At 38.0% G+C, this 16119-nt stretch overlaps 1 protein-coding gene across 1 annotated transcript in view; it reads right to left on the bottom strand.

The window, feature by feature from the left end:
- GALNTL6 (polypeptide N-acetylgalactosaminyltransferase like 6) overlaps positions 1-16119 on the bottom strand; it is a 533789-nt gene that overhangs the window by 88396 nt on the left and 429274 nt on the right. Inside the window, exon 8 of the mRNA XM_007950340.2 lies at positions 14938-15159. Coding sequence (XP_007948531.2) covers positions 14938-15159 — 222 coding nt within the window. The remainder of the gene's footprint in view (positions 1-14937; positions 15160-16119) is intronic.

Below are 16119 nucleotides of genomic sequence, written 5' to 3'. Positions count from 1 at the left end.
TATATATATATATATATATATATATATATATATATATATATTTTGCTGGAGAATTTTAAACAAATTATAGACATCATGCCTAAATACTTCATTAAACTTGAGAGAGAGATAGAAAGCATTTTCTCACATATTAACAAATTAACAGTATCATCTAATACCTAGTCCATATTCAAATTCCTCTGATTGCCTAAAATTTCTTTTTATAATAAGCTTATTCTAATCAGGATCCAAATAAGTTTCATTCATTGTATCTGTTTGTTAGACTCTAAAAAACCATGCCCAAAACCCACTGCCATTGAGTTGATTCCAACTCATAGCAACCCCCATTGGGTTTCCAAGGCTGTAAATCTTTACAGAAGTAAATTGCCTCATCTTCCTCCAGCAGAGCAGCTGGTGGGTTTGAGCTGCTGACCTTCTGGTTAGCAGCCAAATGTCTTACCTACTATGCCACCAGAGCCCTGAAAAAACAAAACAAAACTAAACAAACAACAACAACAACAACAAAAACCATGGAAGTACCCTTTAATCTAGGACAGTTCTTCTCTATTCTCTTTTCTCCCTGCCATTGACTTATTGAAGAAGTTAGTTTCCACCTTTTTAAATTAGGCTTGAGGTGCTGTTTAACTTTGTCTTGTACTGGAATAGATTCACTCTGGTAGGTTGAGGTTAGAGCTAAAGGCTTGATAAAATTCAGATTCAATTTATCTCTCTCTCTTTTTGTTTTATTTTTAAATATGATTTCAGTGATAGTTCTTGATTTCCAGTTTCATCTAAAATGCCTTTCCATTGCATCATATCAGAATGTATATATGATTCAATTTCAGTCGTGATAAAATTGATCAGAGGGTTCAGGTGAAGGTAGCTTGATCACTTTTCATTGTAAAGGTTTTAACAACATTTCATTTAATGGTTTTATCATGTATTGATGACTATTGTCTAAGTCAGTTATTGCATTAGGGCTTGCAAAATGTTAGCTTATCTAATTCTATCTTTCCTCTTCAATTTATTATCTGAGAATCTGTACAGAAAAAAACTTTCTCAACCTCTAGGGTTCTATGGACACCCTGAAATAAATATAACATAAAGGCAAGATAAATGTTTAGTTGCTTCCCATTAATTGCCATTTTTCACTCATCATTTGGTGTTCTAGTATCCACCAATGGTGTTCAGTGAGTTTTATTTTTTTTCTCTTCTGTTGTTAAAGGTACTTTGTAACTTTATAGCTTTTTGTATATTCAATATGTTTAAATTAAAACCAAAAAAAAAAAAAAAAAAACCTCACTGCCATCGAGTTGATTCCAACTCATAGCGACCCCCTTTGGGTTTCTGAGGCAGTAAATCTTTACAGAAATAGATTGCCCAGTCTTCCTTCTGCAGAGTGGCTGGTGGGTTTGAACTGCCAACCTTTTGGTTAGCAGTCAAACACCTTAGGTGCTACGCCACCAGAACTCCATGTTTTAATTAATTGTTTTTTTTTTTTTTTTTTTTTTAATGTTCATTTTGTCCTATCTATGCTCAGTGAAGGAGCTCTGGTAGTGTAGTGCCTAAGGCACTTGACTGCTAACCAGAAAGCTGGTGATTCAAACCCATCAGCCACTCCTCCAAAGGAAGATTGGGCAATCTACTTCCGTAGTGATACCGCCTCAGAAACCCAAGGAGGGGTTGCTATGAGTCAGATCCAACTCAACAGCACACAACAACAACATGTTCAGGGAGGACCCCTTCTAACTGACTTCTGTATTGTTTGACATGAACCTCATTAACCTTTGATAGCTTTTTTGTTTTTCTTTTCTTTCCCTTTCTATCTTTCTAGAGCAACAAAATGTGCTGGGCCCATCTTTTCCATTTCCTGCCCCATAACTGGAATCAGCTATTTCTCCAAGGAGTCTTGGTTCTATTTAGTGGCTAATTTTAATTAGAGACCAAAACTGAAATCTAAGGGTGTTCATTGAAACTGGATTAAAATAGTTTCTAGGGCTTTTCAGAGGACAGAGCTAGAAAATTTGTGCTTTTAGAAAGTAAACAAAGAAATCATGCCCTCACATTGATATTTTCAGTTCAAATTTGAGATTAAGGGTGTTTATTCTTTGATTTTATATTTGGATCTTTAAAAAATATGTGCTGACAATCTTGTTTCTTTATAACATCGACAGTCATTTAAAGTTGTGCACTTCAAAAGAAGGTAAGTTCAAAAAATATTTCAGAGGTAAATATGTCTATTAAATCTATATCATTGATTTCATAGTTGATGTTATATCGTTCCTTATAATTTTAGTCCACCTATTCTGTCTCAACTGACAGAGGTGTGTTAAGGTGTCCTATTTTTGGTATGTCTCTGTCTCTCCTTTTATCTCCTGAAGTTTGTGCTTTATGAAAATTGTTTTTCAATGGATTGCAGTCTTTAGCATTATAATATCTTTTTTGGCCTCTTTTAGTCCCCCCTACCCCATATAGTACCTTATTTCATATAAAAATTTCAACTTCTACTTTCCCATTATTTGAATTTGCCTGGTACATCTATGCTTATTTCTTAATTTTTAATCTTTCTGAATCATTTTGATTTAGGCATGTCTCAAATGCTAAAGAGAATTAGATATGCTACATTAGTCAAGCTGAAATTTTTTTCTTTTAATACATTTATTTATATGTTTGAGTTCAGCTCTGACATATTTATTATATATTTACTATATCTAGGATGTCTTTCTCCATGTGATTTGCTTTCTTTACTCTTTCTTATCTGTGATATGGTTTGCATTTTTATCTTACTGGTTGAGTTTACACTAATATTCTCTATAATAGCTGAAGTTTTCCCTTTTAAGGGAATTCTTCACTATCTCCTTCTCTAAGTAACACTGAGTTAACTAGTAACCTTGTCCACCTTTTCTCCCCCCCCCCCACCAGTGTTTAAACATTGGCTATTTCTTTGGGGGGAGTGTGTGTGAAAGTTTACACAGAAAATTTATTTTCCATTCAACAGTTCACCCACATTTTGTTTCATGACATTGATTGCAAGCCCCATAACATAACAGTTCTCTTCCCCGTTCTTCCTTGTGGTTATCTTTCCCTGTGTCCTTCTTTCCTATGCATTCCTGCCTTATGAGCTGTCTCCCTGTGCAAATTCTACCTTTCTGATCTCCCATGGTTGATCATTCTAAGGAGTGTACCTACCCAGCATAAATGTTCACCCTATGGACCTGTCCATTGTCTGTCTGGAAGTCATCTGAGTGAGTTCAATTCCAGGCCTGAAGGGTAACTAAGGGCCATAATCACCAGTCTCCATCAGACCAGCAAGACTGGACTTTTCTATGATACTGAGTTTTGTTCCACATCCCTTTCCTACTATATTCAGGATCTCCTATTTGGATTCCTCTCTGTATGGTTGACAGTAATAGCCAACCACCATCTAATTCTTCTGGTCTCAGGGTCAGGCTGAGGTTCTCATGGTCCATTAGTCCCTCAGACTAATTGTTTCCACGCATCTTTGATTTTCTTCATTCTTCTTTGCTGTGGATGAGGAGAGAGACCAATTGTTGCATCTTAGATGGCTGCTTGCAAGCTGTTGACACCACAGTCACTACTCACCAAAGTAGGATATAGAACAATATTTTTGCATAGTATATTATACCTATTGAGCTTGTTCCTGTGATCATGGTCTAGAGCCTGTGGACCCAGTGATCCACTCCCTGAAGGTGTTTGGTTGTGGCTAAGAAGTTATCAAAACTTTGCCCTGTTATATATATGGTCATTCTTATAGCACATACAAATACCTATGTAGAAATATCATCTACCAAACCTATATGTGGTCATTGTTATATTCCCGTTTACTTAGACATACCTGATCATTTAGCCTGTCTACATATGTGTCCACCTGTAGATTAAGGTTTATTATTACTGATGAAGCAGTATTGTGTATGTAAAAGTGTTTACCTTTGTTGTCTGTACCTCTCATGTGCCTCTCTGTGTCTTCTTTTTCCTTAGTGTTATTGTGCTGGTCACTTGCTTTTGGTATATTACCTTTCCCTTAACCTGAATCAATACTTGTCTCTTACTTATTTAGCAGTTTTTCCTCTCCTCCCCTGCCATCCCTGGTAACCAACAAAGAAAGTTTCATTCCATATATAAACCTTTCCTTGACTTTTTACAATAGTAGACTCATAATATTTGTCCTTCTGTGATTGACTTATTTCACTCAGCATAATGTTCTCCAAGTTCATCCATGTTACGAGGTGTTTCATGGATTCTACATTATTATTTACTGTTGTGTAGTATAGTATTCCATTGTGTGTATGTACCACAGTTTGGTTGTCCGTTCATCTGTTGACAGGCACTTAGATTGTTTCCATCTCTTTGCTATTGCTAATAGTGCTGCAATGAACATGGGTGTGTATATATCTGTTTCCAGGCTTTCATTGCTTAGGGTATATACACCTAATAATGGGATTGCTGGATCAAATGGTATTTCTAATTCCAACTTTTTAAAGAATTGCAATACAGTTTTCCACAGTGGTTGTATCATTTTACAGTCCTACCAGCAGTGTATGAGAGTCCCAATCTCTTCACATCCTGCATTTTTTATTTTCTGTCTTGTTAAACTTTACTCTTAGTACTGGGGTGAGAAGATATCTCATTGTTGTTTTGATTTGCATTTTTCTAACGTCTCATGACTCTGAAAATTTCTTCTTGTTTGTTGGTCACCTGATATCTTCTTTGGTGAAGTGTCTGTTCATGTCTTCTGCCCATTTTTTAATTGGACTGTTTGTCTTTTTGATGTTGAGGTGTTGGAGTTGCCTGTAAATTTTAGGCGAAGTTGCTTGTCAGATGTGTCATTGACAAATATTTTTTCCCAATCTATAGGTTCTCTTTTTACTCTTTTGGAGAAGTCTTTTGATGTGCATAAGAATTTAAGTTTTAGAAGGTCTCAATCATCTAGTTTATCTTCTGCCATTTGTGCATTTTCACTTATTTTTGGTAGTCTATTAATGCCATATATCAGAGCATCTAAGTTTGCCCCTATTTTTTCTTTGATGAATATTATACTTTAAGGTTTTACATTCAAGTCTTTGATCCATGTAATATTCTTTTGCTCGTAGCTGATGTTTGCGGGACAAGCAGTGAATATTCTGCCTCCCACTTACTTTTACCATTTGGTAGTTATATTGTTTCTACATTGTGAGAGCATCTAATATTTGCATATTTTTCTATCTTTTTTATATCTAGTCTGTACTAGGCCTTAAGCCAAAGCTTCTCTAAACATCTTTTAGTTTTTTGTAGTTGGTTCTTCAGAAAGGCTCTTGGGAACAATAATCCTTGAGTTCTTGAATCTTTATAACTGTTTTTTGATGGTTTTCCTCCTTGAAGGATAGTTTGGTTAGATGTAAAATCTTTGGCTCATGTTGTATTTTCATAAGCACCTTTACAATGTCATCCCCTTGTGTTCTGGTACAAAATATTTGTGCTTCAAAGCCTGACTTAGTCTTTTTGCTTAAATGCACGTTTTCTTTTTAAAACCTAGCTGTTTTACTGCATAGTGTTTCAGTGTCGATGGTTCTCCATTGAATTTCCTAGATACAGCCCTTTCAATATGTACACTCAAATCTTTTATTTTGTGAAGGTTTTTATGAATTATAATTTTATGTGTTTGATCTCTTTCATGTTTTGGGCTTTCTTCTTTAGGATTCTATGCTGAATCTCCTTGTCCTATTGTTCCAGCCTTTTGTAGAAAATTTTAATTTTTTTCTTTATTTTTGCTTTATTATTATTATTTTCACTCTTCTCCCTTCTAGCCTTAAATTCTTTTACTGTGCTTTCCATGATCTCTATTTTCTCCATTGTTCCTTCTAATTTATGCCTTCATTTCTGAAATATTTTTTGTTTCTTTTTACAGTTACTAATCCTGGTTTGTCCTCGGAAGGAAGGTTGGGCAATCCTACTTCCGTAGTGATACTGCCTCAGAAGCCCAAGGAGGGGTCGCTATGAGTCTGGGCCGACTTGATGGCACATAACAACAACAACAACAATCCTGGTTTGTATATTTCCAAACTTTGATTGCTTTTATGATTCTTATAGCTCATTTTGAAATTTTTAGTGTGTTTTCATTAGGTGTTAGAACTTTGATTCATTTTTATCTTTGTCTTTGTTGCATCTCTGTATGGAATTTTACTGTAATCTGTTTTTATTTTCCATATATAAATGAGGTAGTTTTTTCTCACACTATTAGAAAGTTCCTGTGTAGGGCTTTCTATTCTGTTATACTGTGAAGTATTCAAAACTATGGCCTCTTTATATAGCCATTTACCTGTCTCTCAGAGCTAAGTCTGATTCACAAAAGCATCATGCTTTGAACTCTGGACTGTCTAGACTTCTAAAAGTCTATCCTTCCAGCTGCTTATGTGCAGGGAGACAGCTTAGGGGGCAGGAGTGCATGGAGGGATGGACACAGGGAAGAGGTAACTATTGGGAGGAAGTAGGAGGGAAGATGTTGCATTGTGGTAAATTGTGGTCAATGTCATGAGACAAAGTGTATGAGAACTGCTGCATGGAAAGGGTATTTGCTCTGTAAATTTTCACCCAAATCACAATAAAAAGAAAACAAAAATAATAAAATCTATCCTTCCAAGGCTACCTTTGTTACACTGAAATGTTCTTGTTCAATATTTTTTCTCTGTGTGTGTGATTTGGGTAAAACTTTACAGAGCAAATTCACTTTCCATACAGCAGCTCATATATACTTTGTCTCATGACATTGACTATAATTTACCACAATGCAACAGCTCCCCTTCCACTTCCTCCCAATATTGACCTCTTTGCTGTGTCCTTCCCTCCATGCATTCCTGCCCCTGAGCTGTCTTCTTGTGTATACACAGCTCTTCTATTCTCCCATGATTGTTCTCTCCAACAAGTGTATCTACCTAATAATGTTCAGCCATATGCCTGTCTCTTGTTTGGCTGGAAGCCACAGGGGTGGGTTCAATTCAAGACCTGAAGGGTAGCTGGGGACCATAGTGTTAGTGGTTCTATCAGGCTCAATCAGATCAGCAAACCTGGCCCCTACCCTTTTTTTTTAAATAATTTTGAGTTTTGTTCCACATTGTTCATCCAATCTATCCAGGATCTCCTACATAGATCCCCGTCTGAGTGGTTGACAGTGGTAGCCAGGCACCATCTACTTCTTCTAGTCTCATAGTCGTAGAGGCTGAGGATCGCATGGTGTACCAGTTGCTTGGACTAATTATTTCCATGAATCTTTGGTTTTCTTCATTCTTCTTTGCTCTAGATGAGGAGGGACCCATCATTGCATCTAGATAGCCACTTGCAAGCTATGAGTCAGAGCCAACATGATGGCAGTGAGTTAGCATCTTAACAGTCATAATTTGACCCAAGTCATGATAGAATCAGATGAATTCTATATTAACTCCAGCAATTATTTTCCTTCGTTTATATGGTATATATAAGTATACTAAGCAAAATTTTATCTTCTCTTTCTGGGCTTTTTGTTCTTCTTCAAAATATAGATATTCATATTTGATAAATTTATGCACATGCATAAATACATACTTTTTTGTGTTTGCATGAAAGGAGTGAATGAAATTTTAATTGCATATTAGTTTGGCCATTAATTCATTTTAGTGTTTAATTTTCAATGAAAATTAGTAGTTTTCTACTACAAGGATGTTGTTGTTGTTGTTATGTGCCATCGAGTCGGACCTGACTCATAGCAACCCCTCCTTGCGTTTCCGAGGCAGTATCACTATGGAAGTAGATTGCCCAATCTTCCTTCCAAGGAGTGGCTAGTGGGTTTGAACCACCAGTCTTCTGGTTAGCAGTCTAATGCCTTAGGCACTACGCCACTAGAGATCCTGTTAAGATGCTAAGATGTCTAATTTGTTCAGCTAAGCATGTGGAACTGAAATGATGTTTACCATAAGACACTTTAAGTTTATCTTCATGGCTCTGTCTCACTGTTGAGAACCCAGAAATCAGATAGTAAAATTGGAGAGAGTAATGCTAGTCTTTATGTGCTCTTACATTTTTCTAAGCCTGTTGTTGAGCTCCATAGAAATGCATTAGCATAGTGTATCGTCATTGCTGCTGCCTGAGACAATAAATGACAGATCAAGTCAACTGTAATGCATTCAAAGAATGACAAATCATCTCTGAATAATTGCTTAATTTAAAGATCTTTTAAAAAGATATATAGCACTTTAATGGCAGCAACGGTTCCTGTATGGTTGCCAAGGGAGTAACAGGACAATCTCACTTTGCAGTTTTCTCAGTTGCAAGACCAAGCTGGCTGTGGCTCTCCCAAGAGAATGCAAGGGAGCCTCACTCACTGTGCAGAAAGCACTGGCATTTACCTCCACATCATGCATCAGCACCACTTACATAGAATCTGTTTGAAAGAGACAGCCTCTCATCCTCAGATGATCTTTCAGATAACGTACCTCCTAATGTTGAACTTCCTTTCATGTAAGCTCATACGGAGAAGTTTGAAAAGCCTTGTTCACTGTGAGAATGTTAGAAGAAAGATGAAGAAAGTAGGTTAAAAGAAGTCGAGAGCATCCTGGAGCTCAGGAGGAGAACAGGAATTATTTAGGTTGTCTGTATTTGTGAATATTTCACAATTCAGGGTGACATTAATCTTGAGGAAAGAATTCAAATAGCAGCCTCAGTAGTTCAACATTGAGATGAATTTTTAAAATAAAGATTTTATAAAAGTTTTGCACAATTGCAAGATGACAAATGGTTGCACCAAGATTGACACATTGAGGATAGTAAGCAGACACTTCTTCAAAGAATTTATGGCACTGGCTGGAAAAGACATGTTTGTCTATTTCATATATTTTATTCCCTCTTCCACATAATATTTAGGATTCTGAAGAACAGTTCTTTTTGGACTATGAATGATTTTAGCAAATTCATGAGTTCTAAGGAGGGGAAAGGGTAAGAAGGAGAAAAACGGAATTCAGTTTCTTTCATTTAGCATCATTTTTTAAGAAAAAGAAAAAGAGATAGTCCATATGTGAATGGCTTAAAAATAAGTTTCTACTTTGAACTGTTTTTAACTCTATTCAATACAGTGGAAAAGCACATTCCTTATATTTAAATAGCCCTAGAGAATGTTCAAATCATCATGCTCAAATTCTATTTGTCCTCTCTAGCCCATCCCCTTCCCACCTCATCTCCTACCCTTGAGCACCAGAAGACGGAATGACTTCTGGAGGATACTTCTCTGGCAAATACTTGTCTATCTGATAGGATTTTAATCTCTTCTTCCTTTTTAAGTTGAAATATGGCAGGGAGAATTTAGAAATTGCTAGAAGAGTCTTTTCATTTTTTTTGGAATTTCTCTTTCCCCTTAACTATACCAGAATAGACTATTTCATATCCTGTTTTCCTATCATATGGGCTATACTGCATCAGAATCTTACTTGAACTTTACTTCTAAATTGTCGTCCTGGCCAATGTTTTCAATGACATCAAGTTTAGATGGCCAAGGAGGGAGTGGTAAGAGAACCCCTACCCTGAGTGGTGTGTCGTGAGAGCTCAGAACTCTGTGAAGACTTCAAATACATAGAGGTAAGGGCAGAGCAATGAATGGTGAGTGGGACAACAGGGAGCCAGGATCTTCCATTCATTCACCTTTAATTCATTCAACAAATATTTGTTGAGTACCTATTATGTGCCAGACACCATTTCTAGCTTCTAGGGAACAACACTAATACAATAACCACCACCACCCTGTCCCCCCTGCCCCCCCCAAAAATCCCTGTGTTTTGGAGCTTTACTTTCTAGTCAGGGAGACAAGCCAAATAAATAAGTAATAAATAAATAAACATTCTTTCTTTATATAGAGATTGATGCTAAGGAGAAAAATAAAGGAGAGAAGAGGGATTAAGAGTTGATAAGTATTTCTCTCTGTGTGTGTATGTGTGTTGTTGCAATTTTGGGTAGGATGACTACAGAAAACTTTACTAAGAGGATCGTTATTATTATTATGTTTCAGTAAGGACCTGAAGGAAGTTAGAAAAGAAGCCATAAAGATTTCTAGTGTTGTAGGGTTCTTAGTAGAAGGAAAGTAAGCACAAAGGCATTGAGGTGGGATTGTGCTTGGCCCATTTGAAGGACAATAACAAGGCCAGTATACCTAGAGAAGAATAAACTAAGGGAAAAGTAGAGGTTGGAAGGGGGCATAAAGGAGGTGAGATCATTTAGGGTCTTACATGTGAGGATTTGGGCTCTTAGCATGAAAGAGATGAAATGTCTTGAATAGAGGAGTGACTCGATGTCCCATTTTAAATGGACAGTGGTAAGAATAAACTAAAGGGAACAAGGAGAGAAGCATGGAGACTTATTAGGTGGCAAGTGCAACAATCCAGCTAAATGTGTCTGGGAAAAGAGTGGATGTTTATAGGCTGTTTATGGCCTGTGGCATATATCCTTGACAAATCTGTGTTCCAACTACAAGAGCCAAAAATTGCCTAAGCACTTCATTGTTTACCCAGAATCAGGTTGGCACAGAGCAGCAGGTGGAGAACTGTTCCAAGTACAAGTGTAAAAATAGTGAGTTGCCCTGCTGCTTGGCATAGATCTCCCATAAATGATTCTTGAGGTTATGTTGCTGGAGGTTTGTGGTTCTTTTCTCTAACTGCTTTAAAAGAACCACACAGTCTGCATTTGCCTTTTCACTTTCTTGCTAAAACAGCAATTAACTTATTGCATTTATTCAAGAATTTTGCTCATTTGAAGTTTATAGCAAATTGAAAAGCCCTCTCATATAGTGAATTGGATCCAGGAACAGAAAAGGGACATTAGTGAACAAATTAATGAAATGTGAATAAAGTCTGTAGTTTAGTTAATATACTATACTAATGTTCATTTCTTAATTTTGATAAATGTACCATGGTTATGTATGATGTTAATATTAGAAGAAGCTAGGAGAAGAGTCTGTGAATTTTATGTACTATTTTTATAACTTTTCTATAAATTTAAAATTATTCTACAATAACAAGTTTATTTAAAATAGCTCTATCAAAGGAAAAAGAAAACAAACAAGTATAAAAACTCCTTTCAGACAATTATTCCAAGGGACTAGTGAACCATGAGAATCTCAGCCTATATGACCATGAGACTAGAAGAACTAGATGGTACCAGCTGCCACTGTCAACCACTTGGAAAGGGATCAGTGTAGGAGATCCTGGGCAGAGTGGGAGAACAATGTGGAACCAAACTCAAAATCATGAAAAAGACCAGGTTTACTCATCTGATAGATCCTGGTGAAACCCCTGAAACTATGGCTCCTAGTTACCTTTCAGGTCTGGAACTGAACTCACTACTATGGCTTCCAGCCAAACAATAGACAGGCATATAGGGTGAACATTTACACCTGGTAGATACACTCCTTAGAATGACCCATCAATCATGGAAGAACAGAAGGGCAGTGTTTGCACAGGGAGATAACTCAGGGGGCAGGAATGCATAGGAAAGGACACAGGAAAGAGGTAACTATAGGGAGGAAGTGGGTGAAGAGAGCTGTTATATTGTGGGGATTGAAGTCAGAGTCATGAAACAAAATGTATATGAACTTTTGTATGGAAAATAAATCTGCTCTGTAAACTTTCATCCAAATTACAATCAAAACAGAAACAAAAATAAATTGCCTGTTAGAAAAATAAAAGCTCCTTTCAGAAAAATAATTTTTTTTCCAGACTCAGTTGGTCCACATATGTATTCTGTACTTTTAGTAATTTTTATTTACCATTAAAAAGTAGGATCTCCGATAGCATTGTGGGTAAAGCATTGGATAGATAACCAAAAGGTTGGTGGTTTGAACCCACCAGGCCCTCCACGGGAGAAAGATGAGGCTGTCTACTTCTGTAAAGATGTACAACCTTGGAAACAGTATGGGGCAATTCTACTCTGTCCTATAGGGTCCCTGTGAGTAGGAATCAACTTGATGGTAGTGGGTTTAGTATTAAAAAGTAGCTTACGTTATTACTCAATAAGGAGCTCTGATGGCGTAGTGCCTAAGGCACCTGACTGCTAACCAGAAGGTTGGCTGTTCAAACCCACCAGCCACTCCAAGGAAAGAAGATGGGGCAATCTACTTCTGTAAAGATTTACTGCCTCAGAAACCCAATGGGGGTCGCTGAGTCAGAATCGACTGGATGGCAGTGAGTTTGGTTTTTTGGTTGGTTATTAACCAAAAAATAATAAGGACATGGCATCTCTTTTCTGTTATTTCAAATCTTTCATTTTCTCCTGAATTAATGTCCATGTCTCACTTTTACTCTCTGGAATCTATTCTGCCTTGGGGGGGTGGGGGTGGATCCACAAAACAAACCAGTTGCTATCGTATCAACTTTGATTCATGGCAACCCTGTTTTTGTCAGAGCAGAACAGTGCTCCCTAGGGTTTTCAGGGTCTGAATTTTTAGAAGCAGATTGGCAGACTTTTTTTTCTGAGGTGTCTCTGGGTGGACTTGAACCTCCAAAATTTTGGTTAGCAGCCAAGCCTTTTAACCTTTGTGCCTGGGAAATAGGAACTCTGCCTGGGAAATAGGGAATTCCCAAATTACCAGTCCAAATGCTTATTACTTACGTTCACCTTTCTTTTGTCCTTTTCCAGTCTTCTAACTATGTCTCCATCCTTGCTGTGTGCTATACCTTCATTAAATAAATGCAACTAAATGCAACTGAGGATCTCTGGTAGCGTAGTGCCTAAGGCACTTGACTGCTAACTGGAAGGCTGACTGTTCAAACCCACCAGCCACTCCTAGGAAGGAAGATGGGGCAATCTACTTCTGTAGTGATACTGCCTCGGAAACCCAAGGAGGGGTTGCTATGAGTCAGGTCTGACTCCACTGCACATAACAACAACAACAACAAATGCAACTGGCCCTCCAACTATATCCCTTTGTGCTTCCTTCTTAGACCTGCGTATGACCTTCTGTGAAGTTTTAGGGGAAGAAATTTGATACTTAAGTTTTTTAAAAAAATTTAAAATATAATCTCCTCAATGTCTGATTGTTTAGACTAAGAATTCCGAGTGGAAATGCCTCTAAGGGGTCAGGCAAGCAATGTAGAGGTGTGAGGCAGTCAAGAATGATGGGTAAGGATATCTGGCATAGCCAACCTGGTCTTAAAATGCTTCTTATTTTGATTATTCCTGGTAGCTTAGGTCTTTTCTACAACCTCAATAGAAGCTTTGGGTTTATTTCAAAGCAAGCTGTTGTATAATTACAAGTTGTAGTTTAGTGAAAAAAAGTGGAAAAATGTGACCACTTGCAGTTTGAAGTAATAACCATGTAGAAAAATAACCCACAAACATATATTTTCAAAAAGATGGAGAAAAGATTTCTGATATTTTAAGTAAGCAGTGAATCATACAGTGATAGTGTGAGGTCTTCAAGTGTATTCTGTAGTCACTGAAGCAGGACTGAATTTATTATACCTGTGACAATTGGCAACAAAATCTTAAACAAATATTTTTAGAATGGAACTCACCTGCATATTGGGTAACAAATTCCTAAATTCTACAACATGTTAGACTAAGAAAGTTCTTTCTGGTGTATACTTTAAACTTTCTCCACTGTAATTTAAGTTCATAGTAGATAGCTACAACTATATGAGCAGGCTATGGAAGCTTTAAGGAAACATTTAAGATGCAGAGGATGAGACCAAATTACTAACTAATTTAATCAGACAGTGTCAGTACCATATACACATACAAAAACACAGAAAGACAAAGCATAGGGAGATGGCCTTGATTCCTTTCTTGATGCCTGGGGTGTCCCAGGCCTGGACAGAGAATGGCATCTTCTTGTACCCTCCCAGCAAAACACATAGCACACATGGAACTTGCTGAACACATTCTCTACTGGGAGTTGGAACAACTCACCTAAGAAGGTTGCCGGAGGGGCACTCTGGCCTCTCCTACCATGCCTGGGCAACCTTATTTCAGGGCTCTGCAGACATAGACTTTCAGCTAACAATTATACGATCTCTCTAATGCTACAAAACCAAGACTGATGATAAAGTGGCTTTTCCACAATGCAGGACAGTCAACCCTCAGCTTCTGAAAGACTGGAGAACTGGGATGGGTCTAGCATTTAGCCCAGCCTGCATTTTCCCCTGATAGCCTCTGCTAAAGGTAGACTAAATTGCTAGGAAAAAACCCACCCTATCCATTTTTCAGTCTTTGCTTTAGAACATTCTTCTACCAGGAAAAGGCTTTAGTACCAGTATTGAATGGAACTGAACCTGGCACAATAGTCCTTCTATACAAAAAAAAAAAAAAAAAACTGAATCTAGTAACTAGTACCATTCAGTTCTTTTCATTTTAAATCATAAAGGGAGACCAAATAGACTTGTTCAGAGGTAGAAATGTCAGTGCCTATTTAAGGAACTGATGTGGCTCCTGCCCATTGTATAGCTCTATGTATTGTGGAAACTTATCTCTTTGTGATTCTGCATAGTACACTCTGGTTAGGAAAGAGCAAAAGCCCTCCCTTGCCCTGTCCTTGAATGTACAAGCAGAAACAAGGCTGTGCTTAGAGGACAGACAGGGATTTTATCATGGACATCAGGTCACCCTTATTTACACAGTAGCATGATAAGTATTTTCACTTGCTCTGATAAGCTCCCATGGTGATTTCATTTGCGTCAAATATAAATATCTTCTAGTAAAAAATCTATTTGGGGAGTCAACAGTGTCCAATAGTTCTGGGTTGGGCTATCAAGGCTGAGGGTTGAATTCTTATCCTTAGTAATCTCTAAAAAGAAAGTGGACATTCATTTACCTGTGGTGATTTAAACTAAGGTTACTAGGTTCCAGGGAAAAGGAGTGGAATGTGTTAGTAGTTCCTTTCACCACCCCAGACTATGTATGAAAGACAGAACACACTAAGGTTAGAACAGGCTTCATGCAGCCCTTCCTCACCTCCCCCCAGGCAGCAGGTGGGGGCTCCACCGGGGGGTAGTACTTAGGCACGTCCCAGGCCACGGCAGCCATGAACCACTTGAAGTCCTTGCACTTGAGCTGCTTGCGCAGCTCCTTCTGAGCTGAGATGTCCCCTGTGGAGAGGTGCCTGTACTCTGGGCGCCGCTGGTAAATGTACTCGGCAAATTCGTCCATCCAGGTCTCAGCAACCCGCTTCAGGTTCTGTGCAGCAGAAAAGAGTAAATCATTTATTGGCCTATGTGTTCAATGGGTCATTTTAGCCGCCCTGGAAATTGAAAAAAGGAAAGGAAAAGAAACCAGCAACCTTAGGTAGCTTTGTTTGTTATAGCCTATGGGGCAGTTCTGCTTTGTATTTATAGGGTTGCTATGAGTCAGAATCAACTCGATCAACTTGATGGCCGTGGGTTGGGTTGACTAACATTGAGAGTTGATATAACCCAATCTGATGGCGCAGCACCTAAGGCATTTGTCTGCTAACCAGAAGGTTGGCAGTTCAAATCCACCAGCTACTCTGTGAAAGGAAGATGAGGCAATCTACTTCAGTAAAGATTTACCGCCTAGGAAACCCAATGGGGGTCACTATGATTCAGAATTGACTGGATGGGCAGTGGGTTTGTTTTTTTTTGGGGTTTATACTGTGAATGGTATGTTATGATTAGCCTGAGGTTTCACACACAGTTCTTGCTTTTGGATGGGGGTTCAAGTGCCAATAAAAGAAATAATTTACCAGAGTGCTAAAAGATTCAGCTCATAATTCTATCAGCCTTCTCATCCCTCCTGTTATGTCATAACTCTAGAGTTTTGATTTTTCACATAGAACTAAAGGAGAAGAAACTGAAAGAATAGTTCTCAGGCATCCAATTGCTTAAGCTGTTTCAAATAGAGATCTAGGAAAAAAAATTAGGGTAAACAAGCTGTTATAATTTTCTTCCAACTAGAGCTCTGGTGGTGTAGTGCCTAAGGCATTTGACTGCTAACCGGAAGGCTGGCGGTTCAAACCTACCAGCCAGTCCTCAGAAGGAAGATTGGGCAAGCTACTTCCATAGTGATGTTGTTGTTGTTGTTGTGTGCCATCGAGTCAGACCCGACTCATAGCGACCCCTCCTTGGGTTTCCGAGGCAGTATCACTAAGGAAGTAGATTGCTCCATCTTCCTTCCGAG

This window comes from Orycteropus afer, unplaced genomic scaffold, assembly GCF_000298275.1.
Source record: "Orycteropus afer afer isolate SDZICR_OR568_19922 unplaced genomic scaffold, OryAfe1.0 scaffold00268, whole genome shotgun sequence".
In the NCBI taxonomy this organism is placed as follows: domain Eukaryota; kingdom Metazoa; phylum Chordata; class Mammalia; order Tubulidentata; family Orycteropodidae; genus Orycteropus; species Orycteropus afer.
Note: the sequence above shows the minus strand (reverse complement) of the source record. Positions and strands in the feature narration are given on the sequence as shown.